We start from the raw sequence: 20,935 nt of genomic DNA on the forward strand, positions 1-20,935 counted from the left end.
CCGCCCGCCGGGCGCCGGCCCCGCGGGAAGCGGCAGCGGGCGCAGCCTGCGGCCGCGGGCTGGGGAGGAAGGAGAGTTCGGCCCCTTTCCCGCTCGGAACCCGTCGGACCTCAGCTCCGTGGTGGGGGGTGCGTGCCCGGGCCCACCCCGCCATGGCACGGTGGGCGATGGCGGTGCTGGCGCTGCTCCCCTGCCTGCTGCGGCCGGGCAGTGCCGCCCTCCCGCTGCCCGCGGGCACCCGGCCGCGGGACGGCGGCCACGGCGGCCGGGAGCAAGAGGGAGCGGCGGCGGCTCTGCGGGTAGGTGGCCCAGCCCGCGCTTCCCTCAGCACCCGCGCTGCGGGGCTGCTGCGGGCTCTGCGGGCTGCTGGAGGCCGGGAGGCGGGGACAGGCGGAGCTGCCCTCCCGCAGTCCCGGACGCGCCCGCCCGCTGCCGCTCCCGCGGCGCCCGGCCGGCCCCGCGGGTCACCGCCGGCCGCCAGAGCGGCTGCCCTGCGACCTCGGGCCGCCGGGAGGAGGCGGGGAGGCCTCTCGGTCATCATGCTGCTCTTGCGCTGCGTGAAGTGATGGGGTTAACTCGTATCTGAAGACGTTTTTGCATATCTCTCAACCGCAAGGTTTGTTGTGCTGTCAAAGAAGGACGTCAGATGAGTTTGACACCACTTGTTCTCAGCGTGCCTGTTTTGTCTGTTTCATGTCAATCTTTTGCACTTAATAAATGCTTTTTTGGTATCTGTTGGAGTTGGAATTAGTATAATGGCTTTTCTATTGCTAGGGATACAGGAGGAATTTGAGGTGAACAGTTCTTGTTATCTAATTTCATGTCTACTGTTACTAACCTTTTCTTTTTCTGCTCTTACAGTGTTGTCCCTGCTGCTAACTTAATAATGCCCACAATTTTTTTTTTAATTCCTCCAGGAAAGCGCTAAAAGAATTAGATTATTGAATTCATTATCAAAAGATAATACAACTGCCGTCTATGGAATAAATCAGTTTTCTCACCTGTTTCCTGAAGAGTTCAAAGGTACATTTTCTGGTTTCTTGTAATGCCTTTTCAGTTATTTTTTAATTCTTTCCCAGAACCTTGTATCTTTCACACTTTCAGATTCTTCCTGTGCTGATAGTCAGCTAATTTACAAAGGCTGGTACCAAACTGTAAGTACTTTTGAAGGATACAACAATCCTCTTCTGTTCTATAGTCTTGCAAGGTTGAATTGCCCACTGCTTGAACATCTTTTAGTCTTCAGGCAGTTCTAGATTTCCTTTCTACTCACTGCACTTTAAAGCTTTCTTCAGTTGCAACAGAAGAAAGGAAGATACACAAGGTTCTTCCTTTTTGAAAAAGGAAGATACACAAGGTTGTGCAGTAAGTTCATATTCCCTACCCCAGCACAAAATTGACTACAGTCCATACAATGCTTCGAGGTCCATGGCTGAATAATGCCAGCTGGAGCTTTCTCAAGCAATATGACACTTAATTTTTTTTCCTAGAAAACTTGTATGATACCTTCCCTTCTTGCTGTTCATGTCTGTTGTTACATTTTCTATTCATCAGAGGATTTAACATCTTGCTCTAAATAATTAAACAACATTATTTTAGTGAAAACCTGCAACTTGAAAGTCTTTCAGAATATTTAATTTATTCTCCTCTTACTTTCTCCTTGCACATGGCTAAAACAAATTATTTTTTAAGTAAGTAAAATGTTTTGGAAATTTTCAATTAAAATTTGTTTTATGGAGTAATTATTGTTCAACTTCAGAAAATCTTCACACCGTCTACCCACATTCCCTACATAGAGTAGAATGTAGGGAAAATTCCTACATTCTGTTCTTTCTGAAAGTGTAAAAATACTTACATTCATACTGGAGCATAATAATTATTGTAAAATACATGAATTTTCTATGGATTTTAGAATGAGATACAATCTTGTGTTTGTAATTGTCGATCAAAGTTACCTGTGAATTCTAGTAAAATAGTTGTTCATGGGATTTTATTTTTGTCCATAGATTAAAAGATGTTTGTGTTCTGTGTTTAGCTATTTACTTGAGAAGCATACCTCACAAACTTCCCAGATACATTAAAGTGCCAAAGGGGAAGGAAAAGCCTCTGCCAAAGAAGTTTGACTGGAGGGACAAGAAAGTCATTGCAGAAGTGAGAAATCAGCAGACAGTAAGTCCTGGTGTTTTCCCTTCCTGGTTCTCAGGAGGTAGGCTGTAGAGCACAGGGAGGGTTTTGCAGGGACCAGCTCTTCCTGAAAGCTGCTTGGAGCACTGGCACAAGAGTGGCCAGTTGAACATACACAGTCATGTAGCATTTTATGCAAAGCAGTATTAGGCTTAAAAGAATGAGGTGTAGAAGTTGTGCATTTAGAAACTATAATATATTTTTTGATCTAGTTAAGTGAATTTCCAAATATTTTGCACCATATGTGTTTCATATTTTTCTGAAGGAACCAAGGTAAGTTCAGTACTTGATCTCATCCCACCTGGAGAGGTGTAGATCCTTTCCTCTTGTTCTTCTCCCATGACTGAATCCCCTTGGCTGGTCAACACCTACATCCTTACCAGTGAATTCCTCAGGGGATGTATTCATGATAGCAAAGTAACCAGACCCCACACAATTACAGTTTATTCCAAAGTGGTTATGGTCCCTGGTAGGAAACAAGCTGCTCAATCCCCAGTGTCTACTTTCCATGCTTCACATAGGACCTTGTGAGGAATGAATTCTGTTGATTATTTTAAATGTCAGTTTAAAGAGCCTAGAATTGCAGTATAGATTGCTATTGTCTATGATTTTTTTTCTATTTTGTTTAATTTCACTTTACCATTTCTTAAACTGTAATCTGTTTCTACAAAATTCTAGAAAAACCTACTAAGGTGGTTAAAAATTAATTTCATCATGAGGCCACCTTTTTTTTTTTTTTTGAAAATAGATATCTCACCATAAAAGCATCCTCAGACCTATCGTCAAGAACAAAAATTCATCAGGAAGGAGTCCTTAAAATAAGACACCCCTAATGCATTTCTAGCATTCAGAGAGCAATATAGGGGGAAAACCAGTTCAGCATTTTAAATGGATAATAACATTTCTTTCTAATTGCCTTAAAAACAGAGTTCAAGGATGATGTATTAAATGAAGAGCACTGGAAGATTCTTTTGCCTCTTTTTTCATATCGGGCTTCAAAAACAAAGCTGACTTTTGTTCTCTGCCATTTCTCTTTATCAGTGTGGAGGCTGCTGGGCTTTCAGCGTTGTCGGTGGCATAGAGTCTGCCTATGCAATCAAAAGAAACACCCTGGAAGAGCTCAGTGTGCAGCAAGTTATTGACTGCTCATACAATAACTATGGCTGCAATGGGGGATCCACTGTTAGCGCTTTGAGCTGGCTGAACCAGGTTTGAAACTCTTTGTAAAAATCCCAAAAGACTTCATCAGCTTCTCCAGTAGCATTCTTATTTATTGGAAAAAAGTGATAGGGAAGGTGAAATGTACAAGGGTTTTTTTTAATCATATGTGTGTGTACATATATGCATACACATATATGTTTGTGTATATATATATATATATGCTTATTTATTTAGTTTGGAACCAAGAGAGAATTAGTTCAAGCAGAATTAAAATTTGATTGGAACTTTATGGTCCATATGTGTGCTTGTGAACATAACAAATCAGTCCACAGGGGCTGAAAATAAAGTTCCTGAATTCATTTGCAGGCATACAGTACCATTGTAGACAGAGCTGCCTATGCATATGGCATTTTGTGGATTTAAAGCACCAGCATCTGGGGAAAAGGAAGGATCTTGATGTTTACTGTTTTCAAATTTCAGTACTTTCTGTTGCAAACACTGTAAAATTATGTACAAGTGTGTGTGGAAAACCTCAAAATAAAATGAACTGCATTTACCTTTGTTTCTCTTGCAGACCAGAACATTGAAAATGCATTCAAAGTTTCTACTTCACTTGTTGCTAACACATTTCATTTAGTTAAAAATTCAAAATGTGTGTTAATAATGTAGGCAAACAGAAACATTTTAATATCTTTGAAATAAAAAGTACTCTCTCAGATTGAATTACAAAAATATAAAAAGAATTATTTTGTTTTTTGAATTAAAAATCCCCAGAATTTAAGAAAGTGTAATTCTATCCCTGAAGAGTAGTATACCCATGGCTAATAACACTATAGATAAGTCTGAATATCAAGAACAACAGAGGATACTCATATTTATTCCTCTGAAGGAAAATTCCCTCTTGGCAGCAGAGGAACCACAAATTAATTAGGCTTAAGAAGTTACTGTCATAAATATGCTGTACTCCAGAAGACATGAAAAGTATAAAAGGCTGATGCATATATCCTGTACTAGCATGAGAATTACATGCTAAGAACAGAATTGTTCTTTACAGTATTTTATATAACTTTTTGGGATACTTGTGGTTCTTGAACTGTCCCAATGGTATAATTTTGAGTGTGGAAGTCATTTGAGGAGAAGGAATTGTTCATGAATGATTTGAATGAACGTGTCTTGAAATTGACAGGATCGCTTATGAGGATAGTTTAAACCAGAGATGCCTTTTAAATTTAGTTTCTTATTTAAAGATTTCTGAATTCCTTCTGAAGCTCAGTGAATAAGGAAACTAGAGATAGTAAATAGTTATTTCACAATGTAACATTCTTACTTCTAATCTTACCCAGTACACACTGAATTTTGAGTGGGTTATTGTGGTCACTCTCCAAAAGTTTTGAGGTGCATAGTAGTAAAGTCAAATGCATTAAATTCTTAGTCAATTACTTTCTTGCAGACCAAAGTAAAACTCGTGAGAGATTCAGAATACACTTTCAAAGCTCAGACAGGACTGTGCCATTATTTTGAGCGCTCAGATTTTGGAGTTTCGATAACAGGATTTGCTGCGTATGACTTCAGGTAACTATTATTCATTCTTTTCTTTCACTGTACTTTTCCTTCTGTGTTCAGCAATCATGGAGTTAGGTGGAGTGAACAGTGCATTGACCAGGCAAAGGTTGTGAGGTTGATTGCATCAGTTCTGTAGCTGTGTGCTGGAGAAGGATTGATGCCTAATATCTTTGAGAGTTAAGGCTTGCCACAATGAATCCACTTAACACTGCCATCACTGAGCCTGTTCAAACAAGAAGGCTTGTGTCTTGAAATTAAGTCTTTTAAATTGGCTACAGACTGGAACATAGAGTCAGTTACAGTTTTTAATATATGAACATTACATCGCTTTTGTCAGAAACAGTAAATTCTACCAATAGTAACTGGAATTTATCGAAAAAAAAGAAAGCATTCAACTACTTCAGTATTCATGTATTTACATATCTACCCACATTCTCTGCAGCCCATGACTTTAGAAACAGTGCTGTCAACTGAACTCTGTAAAAACTTCAGCTTTTTAGGTTTCTGTGTGAAGAAACTTCATTTCTAATTTTTATCAGTACGGTACAGCTACTGAATAAAGACAAGAAGTATTATTCTGACTAGGAATTGTGTTACTTCTAGATATAAGTAACCAAAATCAATCATATCTTTGCCAGTCTGTATTTGCCAAATTTAATTAATGAAAATATTTTCAGTGATGAAAATTTCCTGCTCCAGATAAATAAAACTCTATGAGGGTGCTAATGATAAAAGTCTGATAGTGGAACTGTCCTGTGTTTTGATGTTTGAGACACATACTTTAGTATATTATTATGTTAAGAGGTACTTCTGTAGGTTTGAAAAACAGTGGGAAATTCTAATATAGACTAATGGTTTGTTCATAGCTGGTTTTGTTTGAGAAGAGTGATGTATAAAAAGTCTGTAGTGCTCTCCACTGCCCACTGGCTGGACCTGGAAACCTTCTGCTTTTTAATAGTGTTATGTGTTTGGATCTACACCTGTCCCACAGTTTGCGTGTCCTATATTTGTATCACTGTTTTGTAATATATGAAATACATAATTACTGATGTGTGATATGTAGAACTTGGAGGAAAGAGTTTAATTATTTGATTTTTAAACTGTTCTTAACATGTAGATTACAATCACCCTAATCACTTCAGTGTGCTAACTTAAGTAACTTGGTATTTTTACTCACTTCTTTTGCAGTGGTCAAGAAGAGGAAATGATGAGGATGCTTGTCAGCTGGGGCCCTTTGGCAGTGACAGTCGATGCTGTTAGCTGGCAGGATTATCTCGGTGGAATCATACAATATCACTGCTCCAGTGGAAGAGCAAATCATGCTGTTCTTATCACTGGTTTTGACAGAACAGGTGCGTTTCCATCAGCTGAACTTCAGCACAGTAGGTTTCTTTTACTTGCAATTTGCCTTTTGCGGGATAAGTGATTAAAATCCAGAACTCGGTTTTCTGTTGGAAGCTGTTGGGTTTGATGTCACATAAGTTCTGGAAGTTCTGTGAAGATCACATCATCTTCACATCAGCCAGAAGAAAAACTGTTTTTGTCATTGCTTCTTCAGTTCTTTGGGACTTCATCCTTGTAAAGTCAAGACCATGGCAGTGTGTGTTTTTATGCTAGAAGAGCACATAGCCAGTCTTCTCATACCAGAATATTAGCTCTGTTATCTATGTGAACAGTAGGATTCACTGGCCTGTATCATCAATCCATCAGAAACTGTGGGACACTGAAATGCTAATTAGCTCTGTGGAGTGTTAGGAGACTAGAGCTTCCCAAGTCTCATGTTGTCTCTTGTTCATGAAATGTCTCTTCCAGGTAGCATTCCTTACTGGATTGTACAGAACTCTTGGGGGCCGACATGGGGGATAGATGGCTACGTTCGTGTTAAGATGGGCGGCAATGTCTGTGGTAAGTCTAACAAAAAGTGGTAAAGGCCATGAGCTGGGATATGTTTCTCAATGGCTACAACAAATTAATATCATCATACTATAATATATATGATAATATAATAAAGATATAATGGGATCCTCAGAGAGGCAGTACAAATCATTGCCATGCTTTAAAAGAGGTTAAATGAGTTGAGATGGAAAAATAAATGAAGTGGTTGCTAGTCCAACCAAGACATGTAGTTGAATGATTGAAAAGCACCATGTAAAGGCAAAGCTGTATCAGACAAAACAAACAATCCAAGTACTGTTGTCCCTTACCATGCAGAGGTAATGGCACTGTAAAATATCCAGCCACGTGTGATGGTTGTAGGTGGGTGCCATCGCTGTACTCCCTGTAGGTAAAACAGCTGCTGTCCTTGTCTGGTGGGTGCCATTATCTCTGGGCTCAGTTTAACAAACAAGTATGAAAAGCGAATCTACCTGGGAATTGTGTACCCTGCTCGTGGCTTTTCTTGTCGGAGAGAGAGATATATCCTTTCAGTGCAAGTTCAATCTCCTGCCCTATTGTAGTTTGCATGATTTTTTTCTTTATGTTTGAGGGATTTCTGTAGCATTAAATACCCAGTTTCTGCTGGATATGGAGATAAGGCAAGTCAAGCTCTGGTTTGTCATCAGATTGCTGAGCCAAATTGGTGGGTTATTCCCACTAGATTGGAAGTGTGTATCTGCTGTAATTTTATGTGTCAGAGTAACCCATTGGCTTTCCCTTCCATGTGTGTTTCACAGCAGATCTCAGTCATTGCCGGAGGTGTTAGATTACCTAAGTCTTCTGCACATAAAGAATAGACAATATTCATTTTGCCTGCACTTAGTAAAGATCAGAGCAATGTATCCAGTCATAGCTTTCTCATGTTACTGAATCTTTGTTCTTACTGTTGTTGTATAAACAGTTTGGAAAGAGAAATTTAGAAGTAGTGATAAAGCAAGTCAATTATAAGAGATGGCAGGGAGAACAGATATGTTGTTTTCAAAACCTGTTATTTCAAAAAGCAGGATCTTTCATATTTTCTGTAGTGTACCACACAAGAACTATCTGGAAAGGACAGTAGTTGCTCCTTTTCCCACAGAGATACTGTCTTCTGATTTAGAGGTGCTCTGAGCCCACCAGGATATAAAATTTTGAACATAAAAGCAGAGGAAGGAGGAGATTAGGTTTCAACTACACACAAATCCAGGAAAGGAAGAAATAAAAGGTTGTAGATGATTTCCTGGATTCCTACTGTCATGGCGTGGAAGGGAGAGGGCATTATATGAATATGAATTTTGGATTCATTAAAACCAAATTTTACATCATTTCTAGGTATAGCAGATACAGTTTCAGCAGTATTTGTTTGACATTCCTCTGGGCCTCTACAAATAGTCAAAGACCACAAGTATCGTGAGGACAGACACTGTATATGAAGATGTAACTCAAAACACCATTTTCAAATATAAGAAATGGCTATAAGGGCAATTCCTGCAACTCCTGGCTGAAGTTTTTAAAAATGTTTTTATTTGGAATTTGTGTTGAATGCCAAATTTCTCATGGAGAAAGAAGACTCATCTTCAGAGTGCACAAATAGAAGCTACAAAGATGGACTGAAGCCTCAAATGTAAGCTTTATCCAGGTGTTGAATACTAGTTCATAGAAAAATCTTAAAAGGAAAGAAATTATGACAAATAAGAAAGAATTTTAATCAAAAAAATCAATAGAATAAGAGTATATTTGAAATCATTTGACTATAAGAAGAATCATGAGTAACAGTTTAGAAAGTCACCAATTACAGAACATATCCAATAGAGTGAGTGCTAAATTTCCCTCATTAATTGAAATCAGAGGTGGGACTTGCTGGTAATAAAAAGGTGTTCCAGCTTTGCTGAGCTGTGAAACTGCAGCTGTGGGCAAATATAACTAGAACTCACAATGAAACATGTAATTCTAAAATCCTCTGAATTTTTCACCTCAAATGCTTTATCTGTATCTTTTAAGAATGCCTTCTATGAAAAGTATTGAAGCAATTCTGTAATTTTTGCACACAATTACTGTACCGTGTTTTAAGATTAGTTTTTTATAACTTTTATGACAAATGTAATGAGTATTTATAATTGTCTATTGTTAAGTGTTGCTGTTTTATTCCTTCTAATTGTTAATATTTTAAATGAAAGGAAGACCAAGTGTAATGTTTCTTTACTTCAGGTTTTGCTACTTACTGAATTTACTTGGCTGAAAACTTTAGTTTTAAAAAATGTGAAGTCTTCTGTACTCTTGAGTGTTGTGTAGTCTGGCCTTCCCTGAGTGGCTTACAAACAACAGATAGCACACTTCCATAACTGGAAAACAAGGTCCCTAATGGGCACAGATAAGAATGATGTAGTTATAGCAGTATGAAACACAGACATGCCTCCAGTGCTTTTGAAGTGCTACTTCCAGGTATAAGTACCTGAAGTGCTGTGGTAGAGGGAACTTACCAGAAATTCCAGCCTACAGGGTTTGTGTCTTTCCAACGGAAGCACTTAAAAAGACAAAAGTCCATTTAATGAGATGACACTGTTTTATCTGTATTCTATAGCCAAAGTTGCCTTTTATTGTATCCCAATATGAATAAAAATCACTTTAAATGCCTGTCATACTTTTGCTTGAACTTCATAGTTTGCTTTAGAAGAAGACTTAACAAAAGATAAGCATTAATACTGCTTTATTTGAAATGCTAAGTAAATACATATATCCACTATTTTTAACAGTATTTCTACATAAAGGGATTTACATTCACATGTAAAAAGATAGCAACATGATTCTTGATGTATTATAAATTCTGGATGGTTTGGTTTCTATAGATTCAGGACTTAATTTTTGAATCTAGCTTTTGAAACTTTTAACCCAAAATTCCTTTTGAAATTGCACTAGAACTCCAAAACTAATATTCTTCTGAAGGTGATGAGATTGATTATATCCTTAACTATAGATATTCTCATTTCAGTCAGAAAAAGAGAGAGATTCTACCAGGCTATGCCTGGGAAAGAGTTGGAAAGGAATGTAAATAATTCATTATCTCTCTTCTTGTTCACATTGTTTATAGATATGTTCTGCCACCGTGCGTCATTCACAGCGCACCAATGGTGTGAGATGTTTTTACTTTAAGACCAATGAAATTAGTCTGCACGATGTTTTCTATAAATAGAGCGGTGCATTTGAAATAAATCAGTTCAGTTCTCTTCTGGCCTTCTGACTTGGAGCCTTCTTTATTCCCATCCTGCCTCAACGGCGACACTTAACTAGTCATAAATTAGTAGCAGCCATTAGGCAAACAAGCAAATACAAAAATATGTACAAATAAGTCATGACCACAATAACTGCATGTAATTTTCCCCATTTCTCTAGGTGTAGGCTTTAAGAAGCCAGCCAAGAGTTATATTGGTCATTGGGTTGAATTGGGGTATCATTCTAGTCTTAACATAGGTTAACTCAATACAGATTTATTTTTTTCTACGGGCAATTAATTTCTTCCACAGACCAGTTGTATTATTCACAAAGCTGTCATACATAAATACATATTTACACACCCACACTCTTTGTGGGAATGGCTGGGAGCACTACTGAAGGTGAAAGTCAGGAAGTTCTTTACAGCAACAGCCTAGAAAGGCAGGCTAGTCAGAGTCATCACTGCTGAAGTAGGAGCTGTCACAGTATTCTGCTGTGTAAAGGAATTTATGAATGCTTGGGTTCATCTTTGGTATCCAGTGTCTTGGCACTAGAAATGTTGAAAGATTGAACAAATCCACAAACACCTTGTATCTGTCGCTGAAAAAGACAATTGGAACAATAATTCCATCAGCATAGAAGGCCATCATTTCTAAATCCTCAGTAATCATTTCTTCTCATGCAAATAATGTGAATTCCTTGCACTAACCCTCCTGAATATTGCAGAGCAAGAATCCAGTCCTGACTTCCTAGGGCATAGCATATTAGGCTTAATAGGGATCTAGAGTAACATCTTTCTTCTGAAAATGCAGAGTCCATAGGATGTGATCCCTAGTAGAATTTATCTAGGAACAATAATGTTAACTTGACATTAAGGTGGAGTGGGAGAGCTTTCTAAAAAAGGCAGTCCTTGACATCAGTCTTGCCATCTGCTTTCTACTATGCACTCTGTTCCATTGGTTGTGATAGTTGCTCACAGCACTATATGGTGGTTCATGGCTCTTGAGAGCAAACCTCAAAGATCCTCTTTTAAGGATGTTGTGCAATTAGAGGTCATGCTAGGGAATAAAGAAACTCTGTCACACAGTAGCTGGGGCTCACTTCCAGCCTGTGTCACCTCATTAACTTGGGCTAGCTGGCACACCAGCTGAACAATGCAGGGTTAATATTATTGCTGTCACTGTAACACCTGGACCCCTTGACTGAGAATTACAGATAGCACTTTGCATGAGTGATCAAAAGTGACCTTTTTGCCCTAGAAGGCTTGGAATTTATGTCACTGATATATGAATGTACAGCAACCAAGGGGAGATGTGCTAGAATCCCAGAAGAGAGTCAGCAGCCCTTTGGCCTCCAGTGAGCCATCTGAAATACGTGTCCCAGCATTAGAGTATTTATGAACTGCATTGTTGCAGGTAACAGGGGAACCACGTTATTTCTACCTCACTGTTGAGCGCAAGTAGTGGTAGCCTGATGAGCCTCCAGTGCCAGCCTTGCCACCAATCATTCTGTGCACCAAACAGACGTGGTTATCTAAATGATACAACAGGAGAAAATAGCACATGTTCAGTATTCAAATATAACTAAAGGGTCACACTTACTAAAGGTCATTCAGTATCTTTACAGGGATACAGAACTATTAGGTCTTCAGCAATGCAGGAGTTCATTCTGCCATTCTTCAGTCAATTAATATAAAATTATTGTTAATTCAGAATGAACACACTAATTATTAACATTACTGTGTTCTGTTAATACAGAATTATACATTCACTTATATATGTCTAGATAGGGAAGGAGGCAGAAGGAATGTTTGCATATAAAGACATGTCATTATGACTTTTTGGATTCACTGCAAAATACTCATCCCTTAAATAAGGTAGTACACTTAAAGCAGGTCAGAGAAGTGGGAGCTATACCCATGTACCTAATGATCACAGAAGCAGCTCTTTATCTTTCCTCTTGGCTGAAGTACAAACAAAAAAAGTCATTCCTAAAGCATGAACTCCAAAGCTCAATTCTAAGACTGTAACTCAGAGACAGAACAATTTATCTGCATCTAGAAGAGGGAGTGTCACAGTCAAAAAAATCAAACTTACATCTCCATTTGGTCATGAGCACATCAAGATCCATAAGAGAGGTAAGAAGCTGAAAGGGAACCTGGAAACGAGGCTCCTCCCTTGGAAAATAAAAGAGGAGACAGTGAGACCTCTCAGCATAAGCTGTATTTTTCAAAGTTGCATTTCACCAGTGCTTAGTGACTTAAAGCATGCTTTCCCTAAATTGGTACTGGAATATCAGTAGATATTTTAACAAATGCTTCTGCTGTGTAAGTCTTGATCTGCCCCTTTATTTTTTGGAAAAGGACTCCAGATCTTTCTAGGACAGGTAGAACAAGGCATTTACTAGTTACAGTCTGAGAAGCAGAATCTGGTCAAGCGAGGACCAGCTGCCCAGAGAGGATGTGCAACCTCCATCCTTGAAGATACCCAGAACTCAGCAGGACATGGCACTGAGCAGCCTGGTCTGACCTTTGAGCTGGATCTGACTAATCAGGGTTCTTGTGGAGGGCTGAAATAGATTGCTTCCCACAGCCCATTCCAGCCTAGCTGAAACTGTGCTGCTGTTCTTAACCTTCACCTCTCCTTCTGCCAGCCCCCACCAAAGACACACCTTTCAACATTACCTGTAGAAGTAGATCATCAAGGCCCCCTTCAGTGCTTTGTAGGACAGTCGTCTCTCTCCTGCAAAATACAAGTGTCCTCAATTTGTTGCTCATTCTTCTGCAACTTTAATGCTATAACAAACATTTATAAATAACATGTATAAAACATAAAAAATGCATATTGACATATGGTAATAAAATCTACCTTTACTGAGCAGATGTTCATGGCGTTTTTCATCAAATAATGAAAGTAATACATCTTTTTGTTTTTGGAATTCAGACAATAAGTCATCTTTTTCTTCTGATTCTGCTTTGGCCTTTGGTATTTAAAACAAAGACAAGCTTTAGAATTCAACAGGAAAATTTAAGCACTTGAATGACTCATTTTGCAACTTTTATTTAAATAAATCCTCTGAAGTTTGAATCTTAGATGTAAGAACTGTATTTTCAAATAATATACATGAGTCACTGTCCTTTGAAAAGTACAATTACCAAGAAATGTACAATTAAATAGATTCCAACACAACTCAGATAAATGAATATTCAATCAAACTGGCAATTTATCGCATTTCTTGGTCTAGAGGCCTTAAAAAAGTTAAGTTTGTTTGAAGTCAAATTTATTTGTTTTCAAGGTCAAAAAATTACATCCTTGCAGAGCTGTGGGCAAGAAAATTGTAAATAAATAAGTTTAGGTAAGTTAGAAAGTCATAAACAGATATTCTCAAGAAGTTGATAAATTCTTATTATTTTTTTCATTAAAAATGAAAATATTAAAAAATGTTATGCAAAGCTGCAGGTCTTAAAATAGTCAGGAATTTTTTGGTGCTTATTTGCCAGTGCAATTCAAATGATCACATAGCAGCCAATTGCTGTATACTGTTAAACAGAAACAGCTTGTTAATAGTGGCATTCCATAGCCACAGCTCAGGGGCCCAAATTTCATATTTAGTCTAGATTATAGATGCAAGTACTAACTAATAGTGAAGTTGTAGTTTCAGTAAAATCAACTTCAGCCCTTCCATTGATACTAATCCATCCCTTTTACAATCCAAATCATCCATGTATCTCATGCCTTAAATTGTCTTAGATGTCAAATTTTAAAAATATTCCTATTTCCTGAAAAACTTGCTTTTTTTTCTGCTTCTTGCAGATGAAGATTAAGTGAAGTGAGTGAGAAACTTTGAGTAAGCCAAAAGTTAAATTTATGTCAGAATACATTTTGCCAGATGTCTTTGCTTATAGGTAGTTCAAAAGTAAACTATATACCTGTATCAAGGAAAATTCCTCTTCTAGGCCTTTTAAAACATTCTCTTCAAATTGTCCCCAGAAATCAAATTCTTCTGAATCAAGTCCCGGAGTTCTTTCCAGCCATGCCTTTAGTAATAATAGCAGTAGTAGTAGTAATAATAATAATACGTTCAAACAATAACAATGCAACTGCACTATCCTGTAATTGCAAGTTATAGCAACATAAATTCTATAATTCTGGGTTAGTATCCTTATTGCTAAATTCAGCATGTCCATGTGGATGATTTACACCTGCATAATGGTGCCATACCAGCCCCCTCAGGCTCCAGATTGCATGGCCAGTGTTGAAAGACACAAGCTTTCTTGTTCGAAGGATATCTTTAAAACAAACTACAGGAAAACAAATCTTATTCCAAATATATAGGATAAGAGTAATGATAAATCTCAGAAGGAAGACGTAGAGCCATCTATAGTTTTTAACCTAGTATCCATCACTAACAGTGGGACTATTTTTAAAGTTTTCCTCCCAAAAGGGCTTATAGTCATGAAAAACAGTGCAAATGAAACCGTGCATCTACATTCTTAGCTCACACTTCCACAATGCAATTTACCAGATTAACAGCCAGAATTTTCAGATGAAAGGGAGACGCTGTGAAAAGTCAGTTGGTTTACTAACAACTAACTTTCATGCCAAATTTGTCAAGAATCTAAAACAAAATTGACAGAGAATTTGCCAACATGCTTGTTTCTCTTAAGGTAGGAGAATATGTCACTGACACTAATGAAGGACATTCTTGGGAGATGGGGAAAATGAAGCAAGGTCCAAGACAGACATTGTTACCTCCACAAGTTGCAGTAGTGTTGGTTCTTGCTCTGACTGAAGCAGTAGCTCATGATCCTTTCCCTTGAAGTTATCACGGTAATGCCTTCTGTTATAGGGGACTCTCAGGCTTTGGGGAACACCAATCTTGTTCTCTAGCAAGCGAAACTGCAGGCTCTGAAAACCTGAGGCTGGGCTTAGGTAGTATCTTTGGGAACAGAAGAAAAGAAGATACAAAAATGCAGGATGTTATCTTACAATGGTGGATTTCTCTTGTTCTCTAAAAGCCCCCCATATTTCACATCTGAAGAACATCAAATAGCTATCTGAGGATTTTTTTATATGACTGCATTTAGGAAAAGGAAAAAAACCAAGCAATTCTAATGCAACTACAGTGTACATATAATCTCATTTTCTAGTTCTGTATTGTTTGTACATACACATGTAGTGCAAAAATAAACATGTGAATTTGTGGTTTAAAAGAGCAGCTTTGTGCATGTGATGTACAGGAGACAATGTTAGTGAATATAATTTCCTTTCCAAATAGACTAAGCAGCTGCACCCCAAAAAGCTGTTACAAAAATTTTCACAGCAATAATGTGCCATTTTAAATAGTCTTGATACACAGCATAATTCCTATATATTATATATATAATAGTCTATACATGCAATATATATATATATATGCAATATTGTATACTGCCTTATACTATAGAGTGGAATAATGCTCAGAAAAACTTCCAGTGGGGTTTTTTGGAGGGATTTATTAATGGGAATCTTAAGAGTCAAATCATCTGACCATGCTGAAAAACAATTACTAATAAAAGCAACCTGTAATCCCACATAGATAATTGTAATGCATTTTGAATTGGGAGTACAAGATTTGACAGAGACACATGATTGATTTAATCTTATGTCTACTTATCAAATGAGTATGTGGTTGAAAAGCTGAAGCAAGTATGGATCAAAAACGGATGCTTAGCCCATGGATTACCCCTGCTGTAGGTAATACTAGATTCAAACAAGTGAAGAAAAATCATAGTTTCCTGCTCTTTTCAATAGGGAACATTAAAAGATAGAAGGGAAAGGGTACCAAAACACAGAAATGGATGGGATGCTGGATGGCACTGAGGTCACAAGGCAGACCCAAAGCAACACCATGCAAACCAAGACAGCTGAAATACCTGTTTGATAATCTAGAGAGAGTGCATGTCTCTCCCTCAAGATTATCTACGATTTGCCATAGAACAAGGCTTCAATCTGCAGTGTCAAGTTTCAACTAAATTGCTAGCAGAACTGTGAGCTATTTCTGTTGTTTCTGCTGTTTTAACTTTTGACCCTGAAAGCAGTCAGCTTTACCCTACACAAATGCGTCAACAATTCACTTGTACTTCTTTGCAGAACATGCTGGACTCACAGTCAGGGTCAATTTCATAACTGACCCTTGCACTTTAATGTAATGTTTGCCTCTCCAAGGTGAGCTCTCAGCTTGCTGACAGACACCAGCACACATGCAAAATTCACAATCAGTTATAAGGATGGAAATTACCAGCTCGTGGATTGCTGTGGAGGAATAGTAAGTCTTTACCTGAAATCAAAGAAGTCCAATGCTGTCATAGTTTCCAAAACTGAGAACTGTTCCACAAGTAATTTCAGAATCAGTGAAATTCTGTTCATTCGAGTAATAACCTTCAGCATGTTCCTCTCATCTCTTACCTGTAGGAAAAAAAAATAGCATAACCAGAATGGTGTTTTCTCTAGATCCTACCTAGTTATTTCATGTCTTTTCACTGTTGTGCATCACTATAGTTCCCAAGTCTTTCCCATGTAAAATCCATAGAGGCAGAATCTCATATGGAATAGAGCACTCTGGTTTTAACTTAAAACTGAAACTCTAATTTTCAAAGATTGAAATCTGTTTTTTTCTGATTGATGTTACATTACAGGTAGGCCTATCATACAGGGTTTTTTTTTTTTCTTTTCTATGTTTTTGACTAAAATAGAAGTCAAATTAAATTCTAAAAATAATTTATAATTTCCAATAATTACAATATTATTGTAACTTAATATATCTATGAAAATTATATCATTTCTATTATAATTATTATAGAATAATTTCTATTCTTATTCCATTCTACAAGCCATAATGCAGGTAAGGGAATTACTTAAAAGTTGAGAAGTGAAATAATATGACAGCTACATCAGGAGAGCACATCTAAAACATGTTCATCAGAAATGTGCATTAGCAAGCAGAGAAGAAGAGAAAAGACTCCATCTGGTGGGAAATAGAAAATATTAAATGGAAAACAAAATTTCTTTATTTTTGCTAAATTAAACACTCTGCCTGCAGGGGGGGTCTGCTAAAATTCCTTTCAGTTTCAATGGGATTAAACTTCTCTCTAAAATCTGGGCATGCAACCAGGAAATATCAAACTACAAAAAATGGCAGATGATATTCATTTCCCTAATTGCTTGGTTGTGTATTTGACCTTAATATTGACATTTCAAATTCTGATTATAAGCAAGGCTTCATTTAAAAAAATGAAGAACTCTTCTTCTTAAGACCTGATTATGGTCAGTTATAATTTGATAAAATATTAAACTAAAAGCCAGTGAAATTAGGAATATAGTAGACAACAGAGAGCATTTTCATTGGACCTTATGAAAAGAAGATTCCTTCTTTCAATCTGTTCTAATTTCAAATTTGCTTCATAGACATATGCTAGTGATGTACTCAAGGTATTTCTCAAACTGCATGTAGTCAGATTTTTCTGTGGATGTAGTATCAATTCCAGAGTTTTCCATTCTTACCTACTGTTATAACATGTGTTTAGCTTTGTAATTTTCAGAAATTCTTGGACAGTATTACACTGCTTTGGATTCTTGCTTCTCTGTTGGATTTAATATTAAACAATCACAAAAATGAGTTCTCCTCACAGCAGATATTGGATGGAAAGAGATAGTATGTTCAGAAACTGAACAAAGGAGAAATTACTTTTTAACATAAAAATATCTGTGAGCCTTCTGCTTTTCAGTATTGTCTCTGAACCTGCTTTCTCTGCAGTAGATATTTCCAACGTTATTTTCTGCAGTTACTCAGCACCAGCAAGAGAGTATGAGAGCATTTTGGCCAATGAAATCGGCCTTGGAAGGGGACCTAGTAAGGCATCTACTAAGGTGATCTAAAAGGTATACTCCTATATATAAAGGAGGAAATAAAGTTTTTCTGATCAAAACTCTATACTATCAGGATAGAAGAGCCACTCAGCCAAATTTTATATGGTCTTTTGATGCTGTTTCTAAAAAGAACACGTGTTGCTTTAGTAAACCCAAGTGTATCAGACTGAGAGGCAGGAAGCAAGAGAAAATCAGGGCTGAGTTTTCCCAAAATTAGTATCTGTTTTTAACTTACATGACCATTTTGAAAGATCACTCGCACAGAGTCCATTTCCCACAAAATCTGCTTAAACCAAAGTTCATATGCTACAACAAGAAAGACACTGTTAGCATCAACTTCAAGGTTACTTTGTTCTTCTTAGCACTGTGAAAGAAAAATTCTTACATGTTGATTTGAAATTAACAGCCTACATTGACACTGCCAGTGTGCAAGAAGATGCTGACACATACACTTGTTACAGTATTCTATCCTTTAATGAAAGTATTAGGCAAAATAATCTAGAGTCGAGAATACTGACAGAATTTTTAAAAATATGTTTTACACATAAGAGGTTTCATCTACAGATTGTTCATTACAAAAGGAGGAAAGAGAAAATCCAGATCTGATACTTCAATAAAATCTAACTCTACACCTGCTTACTAACGACATGTTTTCTGTCAATAACAGAAAAATATCATCAGGCTAGGGTCTGAAAAGCAGGAAGAAATGGGCATTAGGGAGTGCCTAACTGGTGTGATGATTTCTAGACAGACTCTAGATGGCTAAAACTGAAGTTTCAGAGAAGGCACAAGGCAACACACAAAATTTGCCTACTATAACCTGCATAGCAACCTGTTGCTTGGACAACACCAAGGTTTCCACCACCTTAATTTCTCTAAGAATAGAACCATCCATATCTTGGGTTACCAAATCCAAAGTACTTACGGCTTCACAAGCACAGAGTTGATTACTGCCTTACAATTTACATATGAATATATGCATATATAAAAACAGATAAAAGACAGAGATATTGCTGTGCTAGTGTCTAAAATGAAACCAAATCGTGTATTGCATGTGTCAGCACCAAATAACTCCCTGTGGCAAAAATCGTGGTCAACCACCACTGCACTCCTCCACTTACCTTGATGTGTCACAATGAAAAGATGCTCATCATGGATTTTTTTCCCTTTCTTCTCACTCTCAAGTTCTTGAGCATTCAATATTTTGTTCAGCTTAAAAATAAAGGAAAGAACTGTTCTGTAAAGCTCTCAATTCTACTATTAGTAATGGCAGTTTTACTGCGTACAGCTAATTTTTAAGAATACTATTTTTTAAAAATACACATACAGACCTCACACTCTAGGTGATATTAGAAGTTTGACTAAATTGTCTGAGGTATTACTTTTACTTTTTAATTAGAAAAAAATCTTGCGTGAAATGGAACATTTCGGTACCTCAAGTAATAAAGTTTTGAAAATAATTTTAGGGGTAATTTTAATTATATAAATATATATATGTATAGTTTAAAAAAAATAGAGAAAACAAAATATCCAGCATGCTTTCCAGATTTTAGATCTATACTGTTGTGTCCCATAAAAACAGAGTTCCTGTAGTAATATTCTGAGTAATCATACAACATCAGCATAAGAGCTCTGAGTTGAGGCAATAATAATAATTTCAGTTCTGACATTACTCATTTTTTTTTCATAGTCAAATTTACAATCTAATCATAGCTGTTTCCAAATAATCTTTGCAAGATTCTGAAAAGTATGTCAACAAATCGAAGTTGACATACCCTTACTTTAGTTCAAAAGCACAGAGTAATTCCCCTCACTTCATGCTGTCTGGAAAAAAAAAACCCAAAATAGCTTCTGGATTCTTTTGTTACCTATGGCATTTTATTTTACTTATTTCTTAATTACTTCTAGCTTTTACAGTTTTTGTTTGGGGTTTTTTTATGTTCCCCCCTAGTCATCATCCTACCCCCTAGATTTCTGAAATAGATTTTTCCAGGCAAGTGTTCTGGATTTTCAAGGACATTGCACAGAGCCTGCTGACATGCAGAAATTGCTGAGTGATTATTATCAGACCAAAGAAAGCTTTTAGTGGTATGTCACTTTACAGTTTAAGTTTACCAATATGGATAATTCCCTACCAACCCTCCCAAAATATCCCTATTCCTTGCAGTTTGAGAAGTCTTCCCACAGTCCACCTTGAGGTCCCAGTTGAGACGGGCACCTGTCCTGTTTCACCTGGAGACCTGTCTCAGTAGCTGACTGCCTGCTGGGAGAAGTGTCAGTCACAGGTGCTGCCTCAAGTCGTAAGAGGCAGGACAGCAAACATGACAGCAAACAAGGACAGCAAACATGAAATCCTTCAACTTACTTGTAGGTATTCTCCATAGATAAGCCCACCTTTGCTGGCTTTATTTATTCCTTCTTGAGATTTGTCATCATTTTCATCTTCCAAAGATAGCTTGTTAAAATTAAATCTAAGAAGAAAATGAAGTAAATATGTAAACTGTTTAATTAAAGAATTATGAATATACCTTCCTTTTTACTAACAGATGCATCTACAACTCAAACAATGCTTTATTTTGATAAATAGGACAAGTAAAGCAGGCTTTTGATAAAAACAAATTCCTCTTGTCACAGTAACAGCTGGTAATATCACCTAAAATAACAAGTGCACAGACAAGTCCTTGTATGATCTGTTCTCATTTAGCAATAGCTAAATGATAGCTACAGCTGCCTATTTGTTGATAATAAGCAATTCCTCTCTGAGATTTCATATTTTCCACTAAGACCTTATCATTTGAATTGAATTTATAAAGCAAAAACAGAGAGAGGAAGGACTCACAGGTAATTCTTCCCCGCGAAGGGGCACTGGCTCATGATTTCAGGATCCAAACTCGCTGAGCTGCACACCGGGGAAAATATCCTGTTAGTGTTCCCAAACCTGCTGCAGCTCCCTTATATGTAGCCTTATCTCACTGCCAAGGCCAACCCCCAAATTC

At 37.3% G+C, this 20,935-nt stretch overlaps 2 protein-coding genes across 2 annotated transcripts; one reads left to right on the forward strand and one right to left on the reverse strand.

The window, feature by feature from the left end:
• Nucleotides 1–59: 59 nt before the first annotated feature.
• CTSO (cathepsin O) lies at nt 60–9,461 on the forward strand. Its single transcript, XM_068187215.1, has 8 exons — nt 60–299; nt 918–1,023; nt 2,036–2,169; nt 3,226–3,393; nt 4,796–4,917; nt 6,097–6,260; nt 6,721–6,813; nt 8,155–9,461. The coding sequence occupies exons 1-8, from the start codon at nt 153–155 to the stop codon at nt 8,187–8,189; spliced, it is 969 nt and encodes a 322-aa protein (XP_068043316.1). The 5' UTR covers nt 60–152; the 3' UTR covers nt 8,190–9,461.
• An 807-nt stretch (nt 9,462–10,268) lies between these two features.
• On the reverse strand, nt 10,269–20,935 carry TDO2 (tryptophan 2,3-dioxygenase). Its single transcript, XM_068187222.1, has 12 exons — nt 20,779–20,935; nt 20,305–20,410; nt 19,061–19,151; nt 18,175–18,245; nt 16,351–16,478; nt 14,784–14,970; nt 13,961–14,068; nt 12,900–13,011; nt 12,716–12,773; nt 12,129–12,208; nt 11,475–11,565; nt 10,269–10,632 (listed from the first exon to the last, which is right to left on the reverse strand). Exons 1-12 carry the CDS (start codon nt 20,811–20,813, stop codon nt 10,479–10,481), a joined length of 1,221 nt encoding a protein of 406 aa, XP_068043323.1. The 5' UTR covers nt 20,814–20,935; the 3' UTR covers nt 10,269–10,478.

This window comes from Anomalospiza imberbis, chromosome 4 (genome assembly GCF_031753505.1).
Source record: "Anomalospiza imberbis isolate Cuckoo-Finch-1a 21T00152 chromosome 4, ASM3175350v1, whole genome shotgun sequence".
NCBI classification, from domain to species: Eukaryota; Metazoa; Chordata; class Aves; order Passeriformes; family Viduidae; genus Anomalospiza; species Anomalospiza imberbis.